Source organism: Esox lucius, chromosome 1 (assembly GCF_011004845.1).
Source record: "Esox lucius isolate fEsoLuc1 chromosome 1, fEsoLuc1.pri, whole genome shotgun sequence".
NCBI lineage: Eukaryota > Metazoa > Chordata > Actinopteri > Esociformes > Esocidae > Esox > Esox lucius.
The window spans coordinates 35123313-35142200 of record NC_047569.1 but is presented as its reverse complement, the minus strand read 5'-3'; the positions used below and the strand labels follow the sequence as shown (position 1 = coordinate 35142200).

The 18888-nt window shown below is 43.7% G+C and overlaps 1 protein-coding gene across 1 annotated transcript in view; it reads right to left on the bottom strand.

Annotated features, from left to right (window-relative positions):
- Positions 1-18888, bottom strand: part of sik2b (salt-inducible kinase 2b) — a 50021-nt gene that overhangs the window by 14808 nt on the left and 16325 nt on the right. Inside the window, exons 4-5 of the mRNA XM_029121491.2 lie at positions 10901-11062; positions 868-992 (exon numbers count right to left, since the gene is read on the bottom strand). Coding sequence (XP_028977324.1) covers positions 868-992; positions 10901-11062 — 287 coding nt within the window. The remainder of the gene's footprint in view (positions 1-867; positions 993-10900; positions 11063-18888) is intronic.

The following is an 18888-nucleotide window of genomic DNA, read 5'->3' as shown; positions in this document are numbered from 1 at the left end:
GTACAAAAGACCCCCCAGATGTATGTGAGGTGCAGTTCAATAGGGAGGCCCAGGGAAATGGGCCCGGCAATCCTATTCTCTCTTATAACCTTTCTGGCGGCCTTTGAAAGGAAATGTTGATGGTAGGGCAATCTGGTTTGCGCCAGTCCTGTACACTTATCTCTGAGACGCTCCGGGGGGAGAGCAAACAGTAGATCAGCTGACGGATGATGACTCACCATTGGAGAGGGCAACTTTAGGACTTCAGATACCCAAAACAATCCCCTTCAGTATCTTTCTGTAACGTTCCATCCCACTCCAGCTCCAAGCTGAGTGCCTTGGCTGTGTCCCAAAATGGCACCACCTTCCCTCCACGGCACACTACATTTGACCAGGACATTATGGGTCCGTCCTCAGGGACAAACCTCTCCCCTGCATTATCTCGGGTTAATCTCGTTTTAAGTGCATTTCAGCCTCTACTGCCAGTAATGTCCACCAACACACCAGGTCCACTGTGAGAGATTATCATGCAGCCAGTCCCACAGAGGGACACAGACTTCTGAAAATTCACCTTTTTAAAGATCTAAATTAACTCCACAGTCCTTGTTCCTAGACTTCACTGAGAGTTAGTACATATAACGTGGTGTACTAACTTTTACTGGGTAGTGGGTCTGTTCCACCAAACACACACGCCCTAGGTAAGACGACTAAAGGGTAAACATGTTAAACTAGTACAGCAGAAGCAGTATGGGATGACTCATTGCAGAACAGGTATCCAAATGATGTCCTACCCCCAATATCGGCACACTACTTTGGACCAAAACATAATGTGAACTTATAGATGGAATACAGTCCCGTTCTGGGACGCCATACGGAGCGCCATCTTACCCAGATGTCCAGCTGGGGCCCCTCGTACTGTTGTCCCTCAAACACCTCTGGAGCAGCGTAGGGGGGGCTGCCACACCACGTGGCCAGGGGCTCCCCAGGCTGGAAGAAGTTCCCAAAGCCAAAGTCTAGCAAGGGTGAAAAGGACACCGTTAACTGGATGCATCACCCACTCTCACTCAAAAATGCATAGTGTTCTTAATGGAGGGCTTCTGCCTGGGCACATGTGGCTTACTGGAACACAGAGATGGGGGGTTAGTAGGAGGAGGGGGGGGGGTTATTAGTGGTGTTTAGTGTGTGTATGGGGGGGGGGGGGGGGGGGTTAGTAAGAAGTGCGGAAGAGACAACCGGCAGGTCAGAGGATTAGAAGGTGGCTGAATCACAGGAAGTCAAGGCAGACTAACTGTAGTTGTGGCTCAGCGGGGGATTCAACGCCAGCTCCAAATTAAAACCTGTCTGTGTCTCTGTGTCTCTCTGTGTGTGTGTGTGTGTGTGTGTGTGTGTGTGTGTGTGTGTGTGTGTGTGCGCATGCAGGCAAGGAGAGGGGGTGGTAGCTAAATGGGTGGATTTTCTTTTTTTTTCGGCAAAGCACCTGTACATGCTAATCATTTCCCACATTTAACAGCAATTTTAGGCCCCCTAGGATTCTGTTCCAGCAGAAAAACAGATGTAATTTAGATTTTCCAAGAACAAACTGATTTGTCCTGAGAAAAAAAAAATACTTTAGGCCTGATGTTTTTCTATTGAAACAAATGCTTTTCACTTGTTTTTACAAAGCATCCATGCAGTTTTTTTGGACAAAGGTTAGTCTACCTCACTGTGTTTGTATACATGAAATGATTCAATGTTGTTGAGAAGACGGAACTCCAGAAAAACCTTAGTGAACAGACTTAGTCACATCTTACCAGCAGAAAGTACTGGTGGTGGACAAAATAATTAAAACACCACACAGAACACAGAAGTGTTGCTTTGAAGTAACTAAATCATAATTAAGAATGCAGCTGAAGAGGTCACATTAGGCACTTTGACACTGAGTTTTCAAAGCAACAACAGGCCAAACAGAATTTGTAGCAGGTCTGCCATTCGGAAACCACTTGTATCCAAGTAAGGATCTGAGCGAATTTGACAAGGGCCAAATTGTGATGGCTAGACGACTGGGTCAGAGCATCTCCAAAACTGCAGCCCTTGTGGGGTGTTCCCGGTCTGCAGTGTTCAGTACCTATCAAAAGTGGTCCAAGGAAGGAAATGCGGTGAACTGGCAACAGAGTCATGAGCAGCCAAGGCTCACTGATTCACGTGGGGAGCAAAGGCTGGCCCGTGTGGTCCAATCCAACAGACTGTCGCTCAAACTGCTGAAAAAGTGAATGCTGGTACTGATAGAAAGGTGTCAGAACACACAGAGCATCGCAGTTTGTTGCGTACGGGGCGGTTGAAGTGCATGCTTAGTTTACAACAGAACATCTGTTTATCTGTACACAGGAAGTCACGTTCAGTCAAAGCAAAACAGTAATTAGCCAAGTGGCTTAGAGTACTTTGTTGTGTATTCTGTCCTGCGATGTCTATAATGTAGAGGATGACCAGAAGTTCTTTGAGATGAGTTTGTAAGACCAAGTATGAAGACAGAGTCTGAAACATCATGAACAACAACATGTTCAAGGTGTTCACTTGGCCTCCAAATACCCCAGATCTCAATCGAATCAAGCATCTGTGGGTTGTGCTGGACAAACAGGTCCAATCCATGGAGGCCCAACCTCGCAACTTACAGGACTTAAATTATCTGCTGCTAACATCTTGGTGCCAGATACCACAGCACACCTTCAGAGGTGGAGTCCATGCCTCGACGGGTCAGGGCTGTTTTGGTGGCAAAAGGGGGGACTACACATTTCTTAAGCAGGTGGCCATAATGTTGTTATGGTGGATCGGTGTATGAAGACCTTTTACAGGACCAGGCACACCCTATGGTGCAAACACAGTTCCCTCATGATGCTCCTATAATCCAGGATGATAATGCTCCCATACACACCGCTAGACAACGTCAAGAGTGGTTTTATGAACACCAGGGTGACGTCAAACACCTTCCATGGCCTCCCCAATCACCAGACCTGCACATAATTGACCATTTATGGGAAGTTCTGGAGCACAGAGTGCAAAGTAGATTTCCACCTCTGTCATACGGCAAAGAACTGGAGGCTTTTCTTTTTGAGGACTGGTGTAATATCCCAATGTAGGACCTGTCTGACATCGTTCCGACAACGATTGGAGCTGTTCTGAAGGCAAACAGTGGTCCGTCTCCTTACAAGGTCTTTGATATTAAGATACTGTTAGATGTTCCTGCTATGTTGTCTACCCCCTATAGCCCACTTGTCTATCAAATTACCCACAGTGTTGGTCTCTGCCCAATAGTTGCGAAATAGGGACCCACTACAGTACTACAGACATGCACCATGAATTAAACAGTCTAACTGAACTGACTGCACACAAATTAGTTTACAGAAACTGTGCTCTACAAATGACATAATGGACTACAGCAGACCTCTTGTCTTGTTAAAAAAGAAAGAAAAAAAAAAAGAGGAAAAAGTGCACGATACACTAAATAGGGTGTTTTTTTTTTTGGAGTTGCAGAACAACCTGCAGGTTTGCAACCAATGCAATTTGTAACACATATTTTTGTGTTGAGGCCACTGGTGAGCTAGCTGGGCCTGTATGAGGTGATCTCCCCAGGGAGATTGACATGAGCTCATAGTGTGACTGTGTGTTCTCATTGTTCTCAGGGAGAGAGCAAGAGACAGATCAAAACTCCAAACTCACATCGCTCTCTGCCTTTCATCCCAATTCAACTTCCAGGGAGGCGTTACCAAATATTTGACCAGTTGCATAACGTTGCTATGAAGTTGCTTGCCTTCTCTCTTTTTCCCTGAGTCCCATCCCTCAATTCTCCCTTCGTTGCATGACTATACCCTTGTGTTATAAGATAAGCCATTTAGATAAAAATGATTTGCCCTCGAGGGTGAGAATGGAAAGACTTATCTGTGGAGCATAATCGTCTGTTCAGGCCGGCGTAACAACCAACAACAGCAGAAGAGAACATTTTGGTTTTTTTTCTTCTTTTTATCTTCCTCATCACCAGTTACATAAAGCAGAGGGCACAAAACGGACTCAACAAACAAATAAAGGACTGGCACTGAGGAGTGTTTAGTACATCAGAGAGTGGATTTACTCACTGTATCATCTATAGTTGTACTCTGAGTGACCGTACCTGAACATAGTACCTTGGTGAAAGGTTTCAACATCAGGAAGGTGGATCTCAAAGAGGTCTCACACGATGACAACCTGTTCAGCTGTTCATAGCTGCTCAATGAAAAACCAAAGACCCCAATCACTGACAGATGGGACTAAACTGGCAGACTGACTTCAACAGTTACAGGTTCGAGTGCCCCCACATCTTCGTTACAGGAAGTGCTTCTAGTATTTCTGAAACAGAGTGGCGTACATGGAAAGAAAACGTGACAACTGCACATTAGCAGCGGACTAAAGAAGCATCTCAATAAAAATACCAGGCTTTTAAAAAACCCTGTTCGTCCACGGACGTGTTGGATCACAGCCGCATCTTTCAACATGGTACAAAGTGTAATAGGTGCCGAAGGAGGACTGAGCAGACTCCCACTGCTGGATACAGATTTCCGGATGAATGAGTCATTCTGACTTAAAACCTCCACTGAGGTGCGTAAGCATGGCCCAGTTTATTCTCTCCACAAGCCGTCTAGGACCAGATTCACCACTCCACCCACCAGTCTGAGTAGATGTAAGCATTCTGCGAGGAGGAATAAGATCCTGACACGATCCAGCCTTTTCAGTGCCGGGTGTTAAAGACCCCGGAGAGGCCCCGGTAAACCTGTATAAAAGGTACCGCATCTCCAAGGGTCCCCCATTACATCTGACCAAGGTGCCATTTCGGACGCTCCCTCCCACGGCAGAGAGACCTCATCCCCAGGCTATTGCATGCATATTAGGGCGGAAGTGTCTGGGACCAAGATGACCGTGATGTGAACCAGACCGCACACAGCACACACTTAACAGCAGCAGTAGCAATGGGCGCAGGGTTTCACCAGCCCTCCCATCTTAAACTGACATGAATCCAATCCCAGGGATGTTTGGACTTGCTATTCTAAGTAATGCAGTGAATCTGGGCTTAATGACTGATGGGAATCGGAGTCCTCCCATGATTCTTCTCTTTCCTTAAAACTGTCCGACTAGAGCAGAGTGCGGCAACGAGGTCTGAGCGCCGTTTGCATCGTCATCAGAAGGTGAAACGCTGAAACAGTTTAAGACACAGTGACAGTAGGCGTACGTCTGGATTTAGCCCATGGCTTTGGACCGCATTATAAAATAGACAAAAGAAGTGGTCAGTCCTACACCTTAACACCTGCTCTTACGTCTAAGCCAGGAGATCAAGGGTAGTGATCTCCATCACCCCGAGACAAAGGCAGCGGTAGATAAATCTAAGGGCGATGCTGCTATGATTGTGAGAGACACTGCAAGGCAGAGTAAGAAGTCAGGGCTTATCAGAGCTGACCCAGTTCGCGTGCTGCATACTGAGCAGCACGGCTGGCTGACGTCAACGGTCCCAACAGCCCAGAGGCTCGCTCTGCGTGGAGGGGCTGGCAGCGCCGCACTCAGTCCAGGCCCGATCACTGTCTGGGTCCCAGATTTAGTGGACAACTTTGGAGGGGGCTCAATAGGGATCGTCAGCGGTGGCGCTTCACATTAAGAGTGGCATTTGGGATGAAGTCGCAACCTAAACTACTTCCTGTGACAAATATTAGCCTAATACAGTATCAAAGGGTGGCTTGCACTCCTGAGGGGGAGGGGGTTACTGGGGAGCTAGGATGACATCACACTGGCACCTTGAACATGTGACTGCGCGTGGAAGAGGGCATTTCAGTTTGGTCAATGAACAACGAAACAAGGCAAAGTGCAACAGCTTGGGTGGGAGCCTTGAAACGCTGAGATCGAATGTTGTTTGCCGGAGAAGCAGAACCGACCCACGATCAAACACGGCAGGTGCTACAGAACAGGTGACACCAGCTGTTTTCCAACAGTTATTACGGGCTTCCTGAGAAGGGCATCATCTACCCACTTCCTCACTATGTCCTGTTCTTGAGCACAAGCACTCTCAGGTACACACACACACACACACACACGATGGCACATAAACACAAGATGTGTATATGTTGTTTGTACAGGATGTGTATAATCTTTAAGCAGAATCACAATCATTCCTCAGTTAGCCATGAAGTTCTAAGTTTGAGAGCTAGTTTAGATGTTCTGCAGTCACATTTAGATTAGGAATGTAAGTTGTAATAAACTGAGCACGGCCATTTTTGAGATTTGCAGCAGTATATTCATGGTGTGATTTAATAAATAACATTAATGTATAAATCCTCATCAGGTGTGGAAAAGTTATCAACCCTCTAATGCCATTGACAATTTCGTAAATGTTAACTCGTGCTGAACCAATTACCGGAAACAATGAAATACACGGTATATCAGGGAATTGTATATGAGAATGTCAAACAATCCATCCTTCACAAGAAGCTGAAGTGCCCTGGGGTTAGACAATGACCTAAAACACACAACCAGGTCAAAGTTAGAACGGTTGAAGAAAAAATAAACGTCATGTTTTGAAACATATACTAAGCAGCGTTTCCCTATCGTTGTAATAGGAGTGGCGCCCTCCTGTAGCTAAATTGTGATGCGACGCCTCAGAAAAACAATATTTTTATTAAATACGTTTCTCCTTCAAGCCGAGCGGATTTTAACTTCGCACACAGTTGACTATCGCACGAGCAACAACATCATGCAGCGGACATGTCGAGTATCAAGCTTGGGAGTGATGTCAGAGAAACATATCTAACGGTGTCTGTGCACGTGCACGTTTGTGTTGAACTGTCAGTAAGTGGCGGTCGCATTGATACAAAGGTAGCCATCATGAGTGACAACCGAAGGTGAGAAGCAAGCTTGCTAACTAGCTAAATGTCACAACTCAATAGCTACAATCAACTACAATATATTAGCATCATGCAGGCAAAATTTGAGATTCTGCAGCCACAATATGACCTCCAGTTTTAGAATTTTGCCTTCAAACTAAGAGTCTGTGGTGAAACGTTATATACATTTGGCAGCAATAGTAAGACTTCCGATTTTCGTACTTTGCCTTGAAAATAAGTCTTCGGCATGTATATATGGCGTGTATTGTTTACATTTTCAAAAGAAAAACTATGAGGAAAAATATAAACAAAACTATTACTATTTAAATAATACCTTATATAAGGTAAGAGGTTATATAAGGTAAGAGGTATAAGGTGGAGCACACAGAAATAGTTAGAACTTAAGTTAGTTCTAACTAAATTAGACATATCGAATTTAAATTAAGGCTATTTTGATGTTATTATAGTTGTTAATTTGCTTATGCTCATAAGCTTTGGAGAGGGATTATGTTATAAAAACAACCCTCCACCCTCTATGACCCCAAATGCAACACACAGTAATATACTGTACATGGAATTCATATTGCCTCATTAGTTAGTAGCTAGTGGCTTTTACTTGGAGTCTGGGAGGCGATTCATGAACAGTTTTAGAGAATGTCAAATTGAGTGGGAGTACTTAGGTTATTATTAGGGAATGATTTCTAGACAGTATTATCAAATAAGGTTAAGAAAATAAAGTTGTCAAGTACGACAGACTGGTGTACATGGAGGACATTTTAGCAGTTCATGCGTCAAGCCTTTTGTGCCGTGCTGTATTTATCATTACCCGTGTTATTTTGGAGGCTTCAGCTTAATTTCCACAGAATTCAAAATCTTTGAATATATTTAAATTTTTTTTGCCATAACGCCAAGCCCTGTACGTAGGGAGTACAATTAGCTGGTAGAGGGTAAATCTGTTGACCTTACATTGCTCGCACAGGAACAGGGGGATGGGATTCACCCGTGGCTTGCCAGGGAACACATTTGAAGCAGAAACAATGCTGTCGCTGTGGAACACCGAAATACTCCCTCTGAACTACGTTGTCAGACACCACCGGTGCCTCTCCACCCCCTCTGATGAATGACCTGCTCCAACAGCACGTGCAGGCCAAGGAGGAAACATCGATTGTCACTGCGTGCCTCAGTTTGGCTGGTGGGTAACCACCTAGGATTCCTGGCCAAGGTCCTGTTTACCAGTCACTTTGGCGGCTAGCCAACAAGCATTTCTTTTTTTTTTTTACTTGCCAAATGTGCCGTCCTCGTTCCTATCAGCTGCTAAGACGGGGGGGCAGGTTTGGTGCTGAAGCTGCCATTAATGACAGTTATTAACTAGTTTCTTACTTCTTTCTGAAGTTTATGTTAACAAAACTGCTCAATTGAGACCACAAAAGCACCTCGCCGCTCTTTCATGTGGCAGATGAATGAAGCCCACCCTTACTCATACCGATAGATGTGGCTACAGTAATTAATCATCTTAAGAATGTGAATAAGTAAAGCACAGCCAGCGTGTGGTGTGCCCCTGGCAACCACGCAAAACAACCGCTAAACCCCTCAACTGTTCTTGACTGAAAACATTATCAACTACACATTTCAGGTTTTCACTGCAACACACATTAACTGTTCATTGGTGTATCAGGTTTCATCTGAAAACTAAAGGACTTTCATTTATTGACCCAGAAAGGTGGCATCTCTGTGTGACAGCGTGTAGTAAAAGTCCACGAGTAATGAAAAGCAGAAGAGAATCAGGGATGTCATTCTGCAGCATTTGTACAGAATGTCCTGAACATGCAAACGTGTCCTTGGAGGCGGGGTGAACAGAACCCTAATATGGGCATTTGGTACACTGATAGTTGCCTTGTTGTCCTTATTAAAATATTCGAGACAAAAACACCCTGAACATTTTCTCATTGCTTAAGCTTAAACTCATGCATTTTCGGTCATCCTTTCACTTATTTTTTTCAGGGAAACATATCTCAGGAGGTTTAGAAAAGCACGTTTCCCCCTGCCTACCACTATGAATATATTCCTTGTTAATACCTTCTTTCAGTTTCTGTTTGACTTAGTACAATACAACTGGATTTTTAAAAGGGCTTGTAGTCACAGCACCTGTTGCTAATGAAGCAAGGGACAAATACAATTCTACTTCATTATATTGCAGTCCTTTATTTGACCTGCCGCAATTTTTAAAAGCGGGATTCATATTTTCTCTTCCCTAATCAGTCCAACAGATTTACTCAAACTGTCTAATTCATTTGGCACTGAAAATGGATCATGCTACAGAAATTACAAATGCTGTTTAAGGGGCAGCTGCAGTTAATCAGGCTACAATTTTATTTGTCAGCTTTTAATTAAATCTATCCGCCGATTGCATGCAATTACTGGCTAACGGAAACCCTGACTGACAGACAGGCACAACACCTCTTTGAAGTGGGAACATGAAGCCAACACCACCCGCTGCCTGGCACTTGGGTAACCTTTCCCTGACTGACCACCAACCACCACTCCTCTATGGAGCTTCTGAGAGACCGGCCGGGGAAGTTCTGGACATACAAAAAGAGACCTTTAAAAAAAGAGGGTCTAGTTCTGCAGCACATCCTCTCATTTGAAGCATGTCCTTCAGTCGGCGAGAGGGAACCTAAAATATGGGTCAACATTTTTACTGAGAGTATATGAATCCATGTTTTCCCGTGCTGTTAGTCTCTCAAGTACAGAAAAGCCAGCCCGTTGGCAGAGATGAAATGACAATAAACATTGAGACAAGCAAAAGCACAGGATGTGATGTCTGTGTGCTAGCCTGCTGATATATGTGTAATCACAGGCTAATGTTGTTTTCACTGTTCCATTTCCCAAATGAAGTGTACCTTTCCTAACAACTGGATCTGAGTCATGGTGGCGGTGATGATGCCTTTGGTGATAAAAACCACCTCCCACACAACGCACAAAACAACCCATCATCTACGTCCACAGGGACAAAAACAGGCTGGTGTTCACGCTTTTAAAACATTCAAGGAACTTTCCAGAAATGAAATCTTACAACGTTGGGAATCTATTGAATCTACTGAGTAAAGAATACATTAACAGGTTTGTGTTGTTATCCCACCGTGCCAACTTAAGATGAATGCATCAACTCTAAGTCATCCAGGATATTCTAAATGACAATAATAATAAAAAACTCAAATTTAAGTTATGATGAACATAGCCCGGGGGGGGTAAAAGAAGCCCCAGTCAAGTCTCCCTTCATCAGTCACTATCATGACTCGGGTCCTTGGCCTAGCTCTAACACCCCCGGAGAAGGAACGTGGGGACTCTGGAATGTGCACATTATGTGGACATGTCTGACCAAAATCTAAGGACACTCCTTCAAGCCTAGCCCCTCTCGCAGACGCGCAATTACATTTTTCACTGGCCCGCTCAAAATGCCATCTTCCTGATAATGTAGAAACAGCCCAAAGCCCGGTGCAGTACACCAACTGCAGCTCCTGCTATCCTGATCCAGTTAGGGGCCTTTGGTCACCTATCGTCACAGTGCAAATGGCCTGTTCTGGTCATTAGAAATTTCAGAACCTAACTGTTGCTGAGCTCATAGCTCCTGAGCATGTAATCCAATCAGAGTTTTACAATCAAAACACGTTGTGAAGTTGTTCAAACTGCAATATGAAAATATATATATTTTTAAACTTGGCTTACATCGATGGACAGGTTCTTCATCCATCTTCATGAACACGATATAGCCATTTCCGCACATCTTCTAACACGTATCGCTTGCATCCCAAGGTGACCCCAATAGGTTGCAAAATTCGGGGTACATTTTTTTGCAACATTTCAAGTACTACAGGCGTATTTCTGGATAACATGGGCACATTGCAAGCTTACCTATGAGAAAGTCCAGGAACTTTCCTTGACCTCATGATCTGAGCAGAGAAAAAAAACTCAGGGAAGGTTTTGAGTTCAGGAAAAACTCTGGGCCCCAACAAAAAGAAAACTCCAGGTTCAAAGTACTGATTGCCTACCTGCTATTTTGATGTTCATATGCCCGTCCAGCAGGAGGTTCTCCGCCTTAAGGTCCCTGTGAACGATATTGCGGTTGTGGCAGTACTCCACCGCAGATAGGATCTGCCAGAACTTGCGCCGTGCTTCAAGTTCGCTCAGTCGCCCATGTTTGGCCAGGTAATCTAGAAGGGAGATGGTTAAGGTTAGATACACTTTAAGTCAACCAACATCGAAGCAGAGCTGGTTAGCATGCATGAGGCAAGAGCAGGCATGTGGTCCAAGTCTTCGTGCGTGCTAAACAATTTTTAGACAAAATCCATAGAATAATGGTATCCCCACACAGCTCATGAAGAGTAATAGTTCTTTGCCTTATCCATGACTGTAGGGCACACCGTCGTGGCATGGAATAACATCTCATAGTACCCACGATTCCCCAAAAAGTGATTAGCTTCTGCTTTAAAGCAATTCTGCAGACTCAAAACTGTCAGAAATTCTTAAAAATAGTATTGCTATTCACTATCAGAGAAGAAACAGGTGGACTAGCATTTGTTGAACGTGAAAAAATTATGTATAGAAGCGCACGAGCCAACAGCACTTGTCGATGTGAAAAGCAAGCAAGTCATTTCACAGGTAAAAATGCAAACAGTTGCCCGTGAATTCTCAATACGCATTCCATTTTCCCATAGTCCAGCCAGGAAAATCCCATTTTATTTTCACTGAACACAATAATTTAGACTGTACCGGGTGAAGATTATCAGAGGACAGAAAGTGCATGTGGTTGAAGGCCACATCATTTCTGTATGTTCAGATGACCAGCAGGTCAAATTATGTTTTGGACTTTTATCACCAAACGTAAAGTAAAAAAGAATCCCACAAAATCAAAAAAATAATTTAAATGCTCGGGGGATGACAATCGAGAATGACGTCACCATCCTCAGGAGTTAAAACTAGCAAATCAGCAGTCTAGGGAAGGATAAACTGACCAACCATTAGTCTTGGGAAGAATAAATTGGCCAATCATCAGTCCAGGGAAGAATAAATTGACCAATCATCAGTCTAGGAAAGATAAGCTGACCAAACATCTGACTAGGGAAGGATAAGCTTACCAATCAGTCACAAACAGTTTTTGCAGGACTGGTACATACTCTAAATATTCTGTTGGGATAGGTCAACATCAATCCGGCAAAGGAAACATCTTATTTAACATAATTCATTCAAAAATAATAATTAGGAAAACTACATTTCAAATGGAAACACTGTGCTGCTTAATGACCATTCTGTTTGCTCTGCACCTTAGAACTAACAGGCTCTGGCATGGACTATATCATCAAGTGGTTGGAGAAAAATCTTACTTCCCAATCAAAGCATCCTAGCTTGCTTCATATTAAAATATTGGTGAGTGATTGACCAGGAGCTATGGGCTGAGCAGGGCAGATATCAATCAATGAGAAAATATCGGTTGTCGACGAGACGAACACAGCCATCAGGGCAGTGGAGGCAGGACAGTGACGAGCCACAACAAGGAGCCCCGGCCTGTGATTGTGGTACGAGCAGCAGAGTAAATATCCCACCGCATGGATGTGATCATGCGGTCAGTCACCACACCCAGGAGTTCTGGGTGAGCCGCCCAGGGGAATCTGCCCCTGTCCAGCCAAGCCCACAGACCAGGCCCAAACAGGACTCGCAGGCCCGACCCACGCAGCCCAGGCACGTCTCTCACATTCCAGCCCAGCTAGCTCTGCTCATCACAGCCCTACTGGAGGAGCAGGAAGGCTGAGGTGAGCTGGCAGAACTGCAGGCCGTAACACATCGACGTAAGAAAACCTTGAAAACACAGGCCTGTTTTGCTTCCTCATCGGCCAACTAAATGGGTCAAAAGGGGTGGTTACTGAGAGCTAGCATGCTGTTCATGCATGGACACATGCAGAGGGGAGGGAGCGATGGCGGAAAAGAGCCAAGATGACCTAACTTCCATGTCCCTGGCTGCTGCAATGTCGTGCAAGGAGTTGTATCGCACTCCTCTGCTCACACCCTTAGACATCTCCCAGGGACAAACGGGAGGACAAAAAGCCAACATTTGGAATCTATTTTGGGATCAGCAGATCTTGTTTCGGTTGAGAAAAACTGAACTAGTGACTAGCCAACCTGATTTTAAAAAGGTATTAGCAATCCCAAACGATCAGTGAACCATCAACGACTTGATTTTGATGACATTCCTGTAATCATCACTCAGCAACGCTAATTGTGATTAACTGTATTCAGTATTTTTATTTTTTTTCATTTGCCTAAATGAACAACCCATACAATGGCACTGCCACCACCATCATATAAAATGAGGTGGCAGTTACTTAGAATTGGGTAGTCATGGATTTCTCCTCAACTTTGAATGTGTATATTTTCTTTAAAGAGTTGTTAGTGTCTTTGGGATACTTCTGAATATTTTTCTACTTTTCATGTTGTCATTTAAATCATTATTGTAGATCATTAAAATGTGGTTGATCTGACCTCAGTTTTCTCCCATTAAAACATCTTAACTCTTAACGTTTTATAATCAACTGTGGCCTTATTGTGACATCCTTGAGCAGTTTCCTTCCTGCCCTGGAGCTCAGAAGGACTCTCTTCAAAATACATTTTCATTACATTGCAATATCCAATTCAACACACATACATTTGTATGGCTATTCTCATGGGGACCAGAAAACAGAAATTGCATACTCCCTTGCCCTAGTCTTAACCCTAAACCTAACCCTAATCTAAACCTAACACTAACCTCAACCTCAACAAAGTAACAATAAACTTTACCTAGATGTAATGCCTAACCTTAACCATAAACTAAACAATGCCTGGACCTTAAAGAAACCCCAATTCTAAGTCTAAATTTAATTGTAAGTTTGACACTAAATCTAAACGCTGAGCCGGAAACACACCCACAGACAGACAGACAGACAGAGACACACACCCACAGACAGACAGAGACACACACACACCCACAGACAGACAGAGACACCCACAGACAGACAGAGACACCCACAGACAGACAGAGACACCCACAGACAGACAGAGACACCCACAGACAGACAGAGACACCCACAGACAGACAGAGACACCCACAGACAGACAGAGACACCCACAGATGTTTTTTGCTGGAGTCATGTGTCCTTGTTTTACTGTTATTTATTCACTATCGCTGTTTTGTCAATTATAATTTAATAAATTATTACAGAAATACCAAAAGCGACTATTTATTTAATAATATAATTTCTAATTATTCCAGCCTGTGCTTATTCTTGATATTTTAACATACAAAAAGATGACTTCAGTATGATTTACTTTGCACTTGTTGAAATTAGCAGCATCAACAGAAGCTAAATTTTTTATTGCACGCTAGAGCACAAGAGACACAAAAATGACCAAATAACAGTTTCGGCTGATTGGGTTAAAACAACATCAGCTATCGGCATTGGCCCAAAACTTTCTTATCTGTGTAACAGGCAAGACTACAACCTGGTCAACACTGTTTGTAAACACTTTAATGTCAACAAATAACCACATGGAACGTCATTTTGAAATAATGTGTAAAATTAGCAACACATGGGTAGGGAAAAAAAGGAATTGTCTAATAAAGGGGAAATGTACGACAAAATGACCTTTCAGTGATGAAACTCCTAATGTGGTACAGACATTCCTCAAAATAGATCTATATTTGTGGCCTGGGGTGTCAAGCTGTCTCAGCCGCACAGAGTAATCAAAGAATCTAGGTACGACCGGCTTCTTTGTAAATACTTCACAGGCCACTCCCCCCTATTCATATTTCTTACAGAACAAAGAACAGATACGAGGCTATCCACAGGTCAAACCAAACAGAGAGCCCTAGGATCTGTTAATGACTTGCTCATTGACCTAGGTCACAGCATACTAAATAGTAACCATATAGATTTTTTTTTTTTTAAAGCCGCCAACTCAATATAAAGTAACAATAACTACAAAACATAACACTGACTTTCAGTTTAAAATTTCCAACACACCATCTTTGTGAGTAAACGGAGGGGACAAATAAAAAAATAAAAAAAAGGGCCTGCTTTTATAAAAAATTTGGTTATTGCCCTGAAGTAGACAGAAATGTCCAAACTCAGCAAATATGATATTAACTGGCTTTGAGGTCACTTTTTTTTTTTTAGCAAGCCGTTTCGACGCAAGACTGCAGGCTCAAAACAATTTAACCGGCGAGAGATAATTGATAATTCTTATTTCATCATTCACCATCTAATCATTCACCATCTAGTCTCTTCCACAGCCTCTGGGGGAGGGCTGGAGCTCTTCACACCTCTAACCAGCAGGAAACCATACAGCCCTGTATTTCACACCATCACAATCACAGGGAGAAGACCAACCACTAAAAACATCTCTCTACAACAAGGCTCAGCACCAGGGAAGACTGCAACCAAAATCATTCTGCTAGTCAATTTGCACCGAACAATAAAAAATAAAAAAACTACAGTTATGTCCCGACCCCCAGAAGATACACTCAGACAAAACTATGCCTGCGGAGGAATTTAGCTACCATCCCTTGCCAGACAGTACAAAGGAAACATACTGGTGAAGACATTTCAGCTACACAAAACATTTCAGGGGTGAAGTAATTTAGGCTGACATTTCTCACAATAAAATGGTATACCACCCTTTGCTGAAATGAGGCCCAAAATAAACAAAACAATGGAGCAACAAATAAATTATTCCTAAGGTGACTAGAAAGCATTACATCCGTCCAGCTAAAATATAACATCCTCATCTGCATCCTGGAAGTGCAAGCAATTCGAACGGTTACGCGGCTGAAGCTTCATGAACGGTGACACTACAGACAGTCCTGATGAAGGGATAACCACAGAGGGGATGAGGAAAAAACACAATTCTGATTAGATGGAGGGTGTCACATTCCATGTTGTAACTCGACCGGGGCTTCTGTTGTGGCGTGTTGCTAATCAGAAAACACACCTTGCGTGAGAATGTGACAAGGTGCTCCGATTGAAGAGACAGGACGAGGGGGGGCTAGACTAATGTGGCCTCTTTCTCGTTGCAAGAGAAAATGAACAGTGGACTATGGAACCCGAATACATTTTGGTCTAAGCTGTTTCCGTTCAGAATACTGGCGTCAGAGGTGACCTAGCGTGCTTCCGCTAAGCGTAGCCACCACAGTCACACCAGTGGACGGATGAGTAATGCGCAGCTTCAACGTCAGCAGCAGCAAACAGGAGGGCGGACGACAAAGCAGCACGGTCAGGTGCACCGCTCAGTCAGAAAAGTGTTGCATTCTGGGAGAAAGAGAGGAAGAGAAGGGGGGGGGTGAATGATGAATCACAGCGTGTTAAAAACTAGAGGGGTGGGGTGGGGGGGGGGGGGGGGCACCAGAGAGCTGCATGTTCCAGTTCAGTTGACATACAAGAGTGTCGTCTCCCAACAGCTGCCCAGGTTCTGAAGGGACCGGAGAGCGGAGCCCAGTGAGAGCAGCACCTGGTGTCGGTACGTTTCTCGACCGGCCGGCATCCAGACAGCCAAGCCAAGGAGGTTACCCACTGGAATACCGCTGACTCTCCTCTCCATCTGCGCACCCCCACCCCCAACCACACAGCCAGCCCCCCACCAGACAGGTTTTCTTGAAACACAGTCCTGAATTGAAGTGGTACCCATAAGCCAGACCACTGAACTCCACCTAAGACGCCTCAGGTCGATTAGCCAGACAAAGGGTAGTTACCAGTGTCAGCTGGGTGATTGAACAGTGTTAAAGGCTTTTCGGCTCAGACAGACACATATGGACTGAGCAAGCCATGGAAAAAAATAGATGCATACACTCACCTCCTGTAAGGAATAAAAAAAAAATGAATCACACTGATGCACTCTCACAAGACCGCTCGAGCTGTGTGTTTAGAGCTAGTCAATAAAACCCACCCACTCACTCACTCACTGGCAGGGTTTCCTTCTTATGAATGGCCTAAATTTTTCATCTCCGTTCCAAATTCAAATTGATGTCCCCTTGTTCTCTCTCTTCTCCCTAGCAGTTCTGTTCTGCTGCTCCTCCCCGTTATTTGTGGTTGACCCAATTTCTCCGGGTTTGATCCAGTCCCAGAGCAGTGGGAGGGGATGTGGAACCAGCAAACAGGCCGCCTTCAGCATGCCCATCCCACCACTGCCTGCAGGGACAGGGTGGGGACCCCTCCCCCAAACACCACAGTCTTCCAGGCTCACCCTCCACATGGCTGGGATGGATGGGGGAAACAATTAAAAATGCATTTCCTAGCCATTCTAAAACTACACAATACGGATTTTTTGGTACACGGCCTGTGTGTCCATTCTTGCAACAAGCGAATTGCGTCCGTTTTCCATTGGCCGGCCAAAGGCTAAAGAAATGTGAATAGAGCGCTGGGAAATAACACATTTACCACCCCTCAACACTCAAAGGCTATAACAAACACAGAAGCTCAGAATTCGCATGTCTTGACCAGTGAAAGCAGTAAAGACGCACGGGTGAGCGTGGCTCTCTCAGTTGGATACAGAGCTGTGTACAGACAGACGCGACATGACATGACAGGCAGCTACAGAGTCAAGCAGCACAAATGTAGTGTGGTGGGCTCGGTGGATCTCAACGCCAGTTCACAGTGGAAGAACACAGAACAAGATAATCCCGTTTACCTTAGGTCAGCCAGTGTGCCGCTCTGACAATCTCCGTGATGACGTTAATGGCAACAGGCGGCGTATACACGAATTACATAACCACATTAAAATTGCTCAATCAGGACTTACAGGACCAAAAGCGGGGGGGGGGGGGGGGGGGGTTCTGCAAAATGGTTCTGTAATATCCAGAGATGATCCATGTTCCAAAAGGTTCTTTAAGATGAGGTTACCCAATATCTGGAGCACGGTCTCTCCAACAACGGTCGTACAGTTAAAGCTCGGCACGCATGAACAGTCGTAGCGGGGACGGCCCTTCAATCGGCATAGCCGAAAACGCAGCCAGAAGCAGGAAATTAAAAATAATGTTTTTGCTGTGTGATGTTTGTTCCAATGCTGCGGCTTGTTAAATAAAACACTTTATTGTAAGCTGATCAGATTCGTCAATATTAAATTATCAAAGCATGTGTGTGACATGTACCTGCTGAGCCCAAAAGTAGCACAAAAACGTTGTTGATTTAGGTAACCTCAGAATAATTTCTTGTGTGCATATTTCTACTCCAGTTTTTGATAAGTACTCACTTATCAAAATTTCAGTGATTAGTGTTTTGAATAAGACATGTTAGAATCTTACTTGACTTATAAATATTGTTTCTTTTGACACCAAAATATGAGCTTTAGCATGATAGCAAACTAAACACATGCTGCAACAAAATAGTAGCTGCATAGTATGGTTTACTGCAATGACAAAGCATAATAAGCAGGTAAAGTAAAAATGTTGGTATGCAGTTTATATTATTACACTGTTAAATAAACAGTAAATGTTTGTGTTTATTTATTCATTTTTTTTATTAACTTATTTACCTGGTGAGCTTAAAGGGGACACTGGCAATAATGTAAATTAGTGGGGTGGATCTAAATGAGTATTGCTAATTACTTTATACTTTTCATGTTATATTAGTGAACCATATATAGATATATTTCATAGTTGTTTTTTTAATATCATGTGCATAGAATAAAATATTTTTCTTTTAACCACAAATTCACTGATGTTCCCTTTAAGCCCACTTGACTGTGTTTCAATGGAGATTTTCTTCCTTTTGAACCATTTTGACCTCACCTGACAAATCAGTTCCATAATTGAGATAATTAATAGCCATATTAAAATCAGTCATATTGCATAGGTCAATCCATTCTGGAGCCTAGGCCTATAATCTTCCCGAACATTAACAATACAGGCCTATATTCTAATGTATTGTTATATTCTATACGAACATTAACAATAATTGTTTTTTATCTTTAGGCCTTCATCCCATCCAGGGACATGATTGAGGATGTAGAGCTC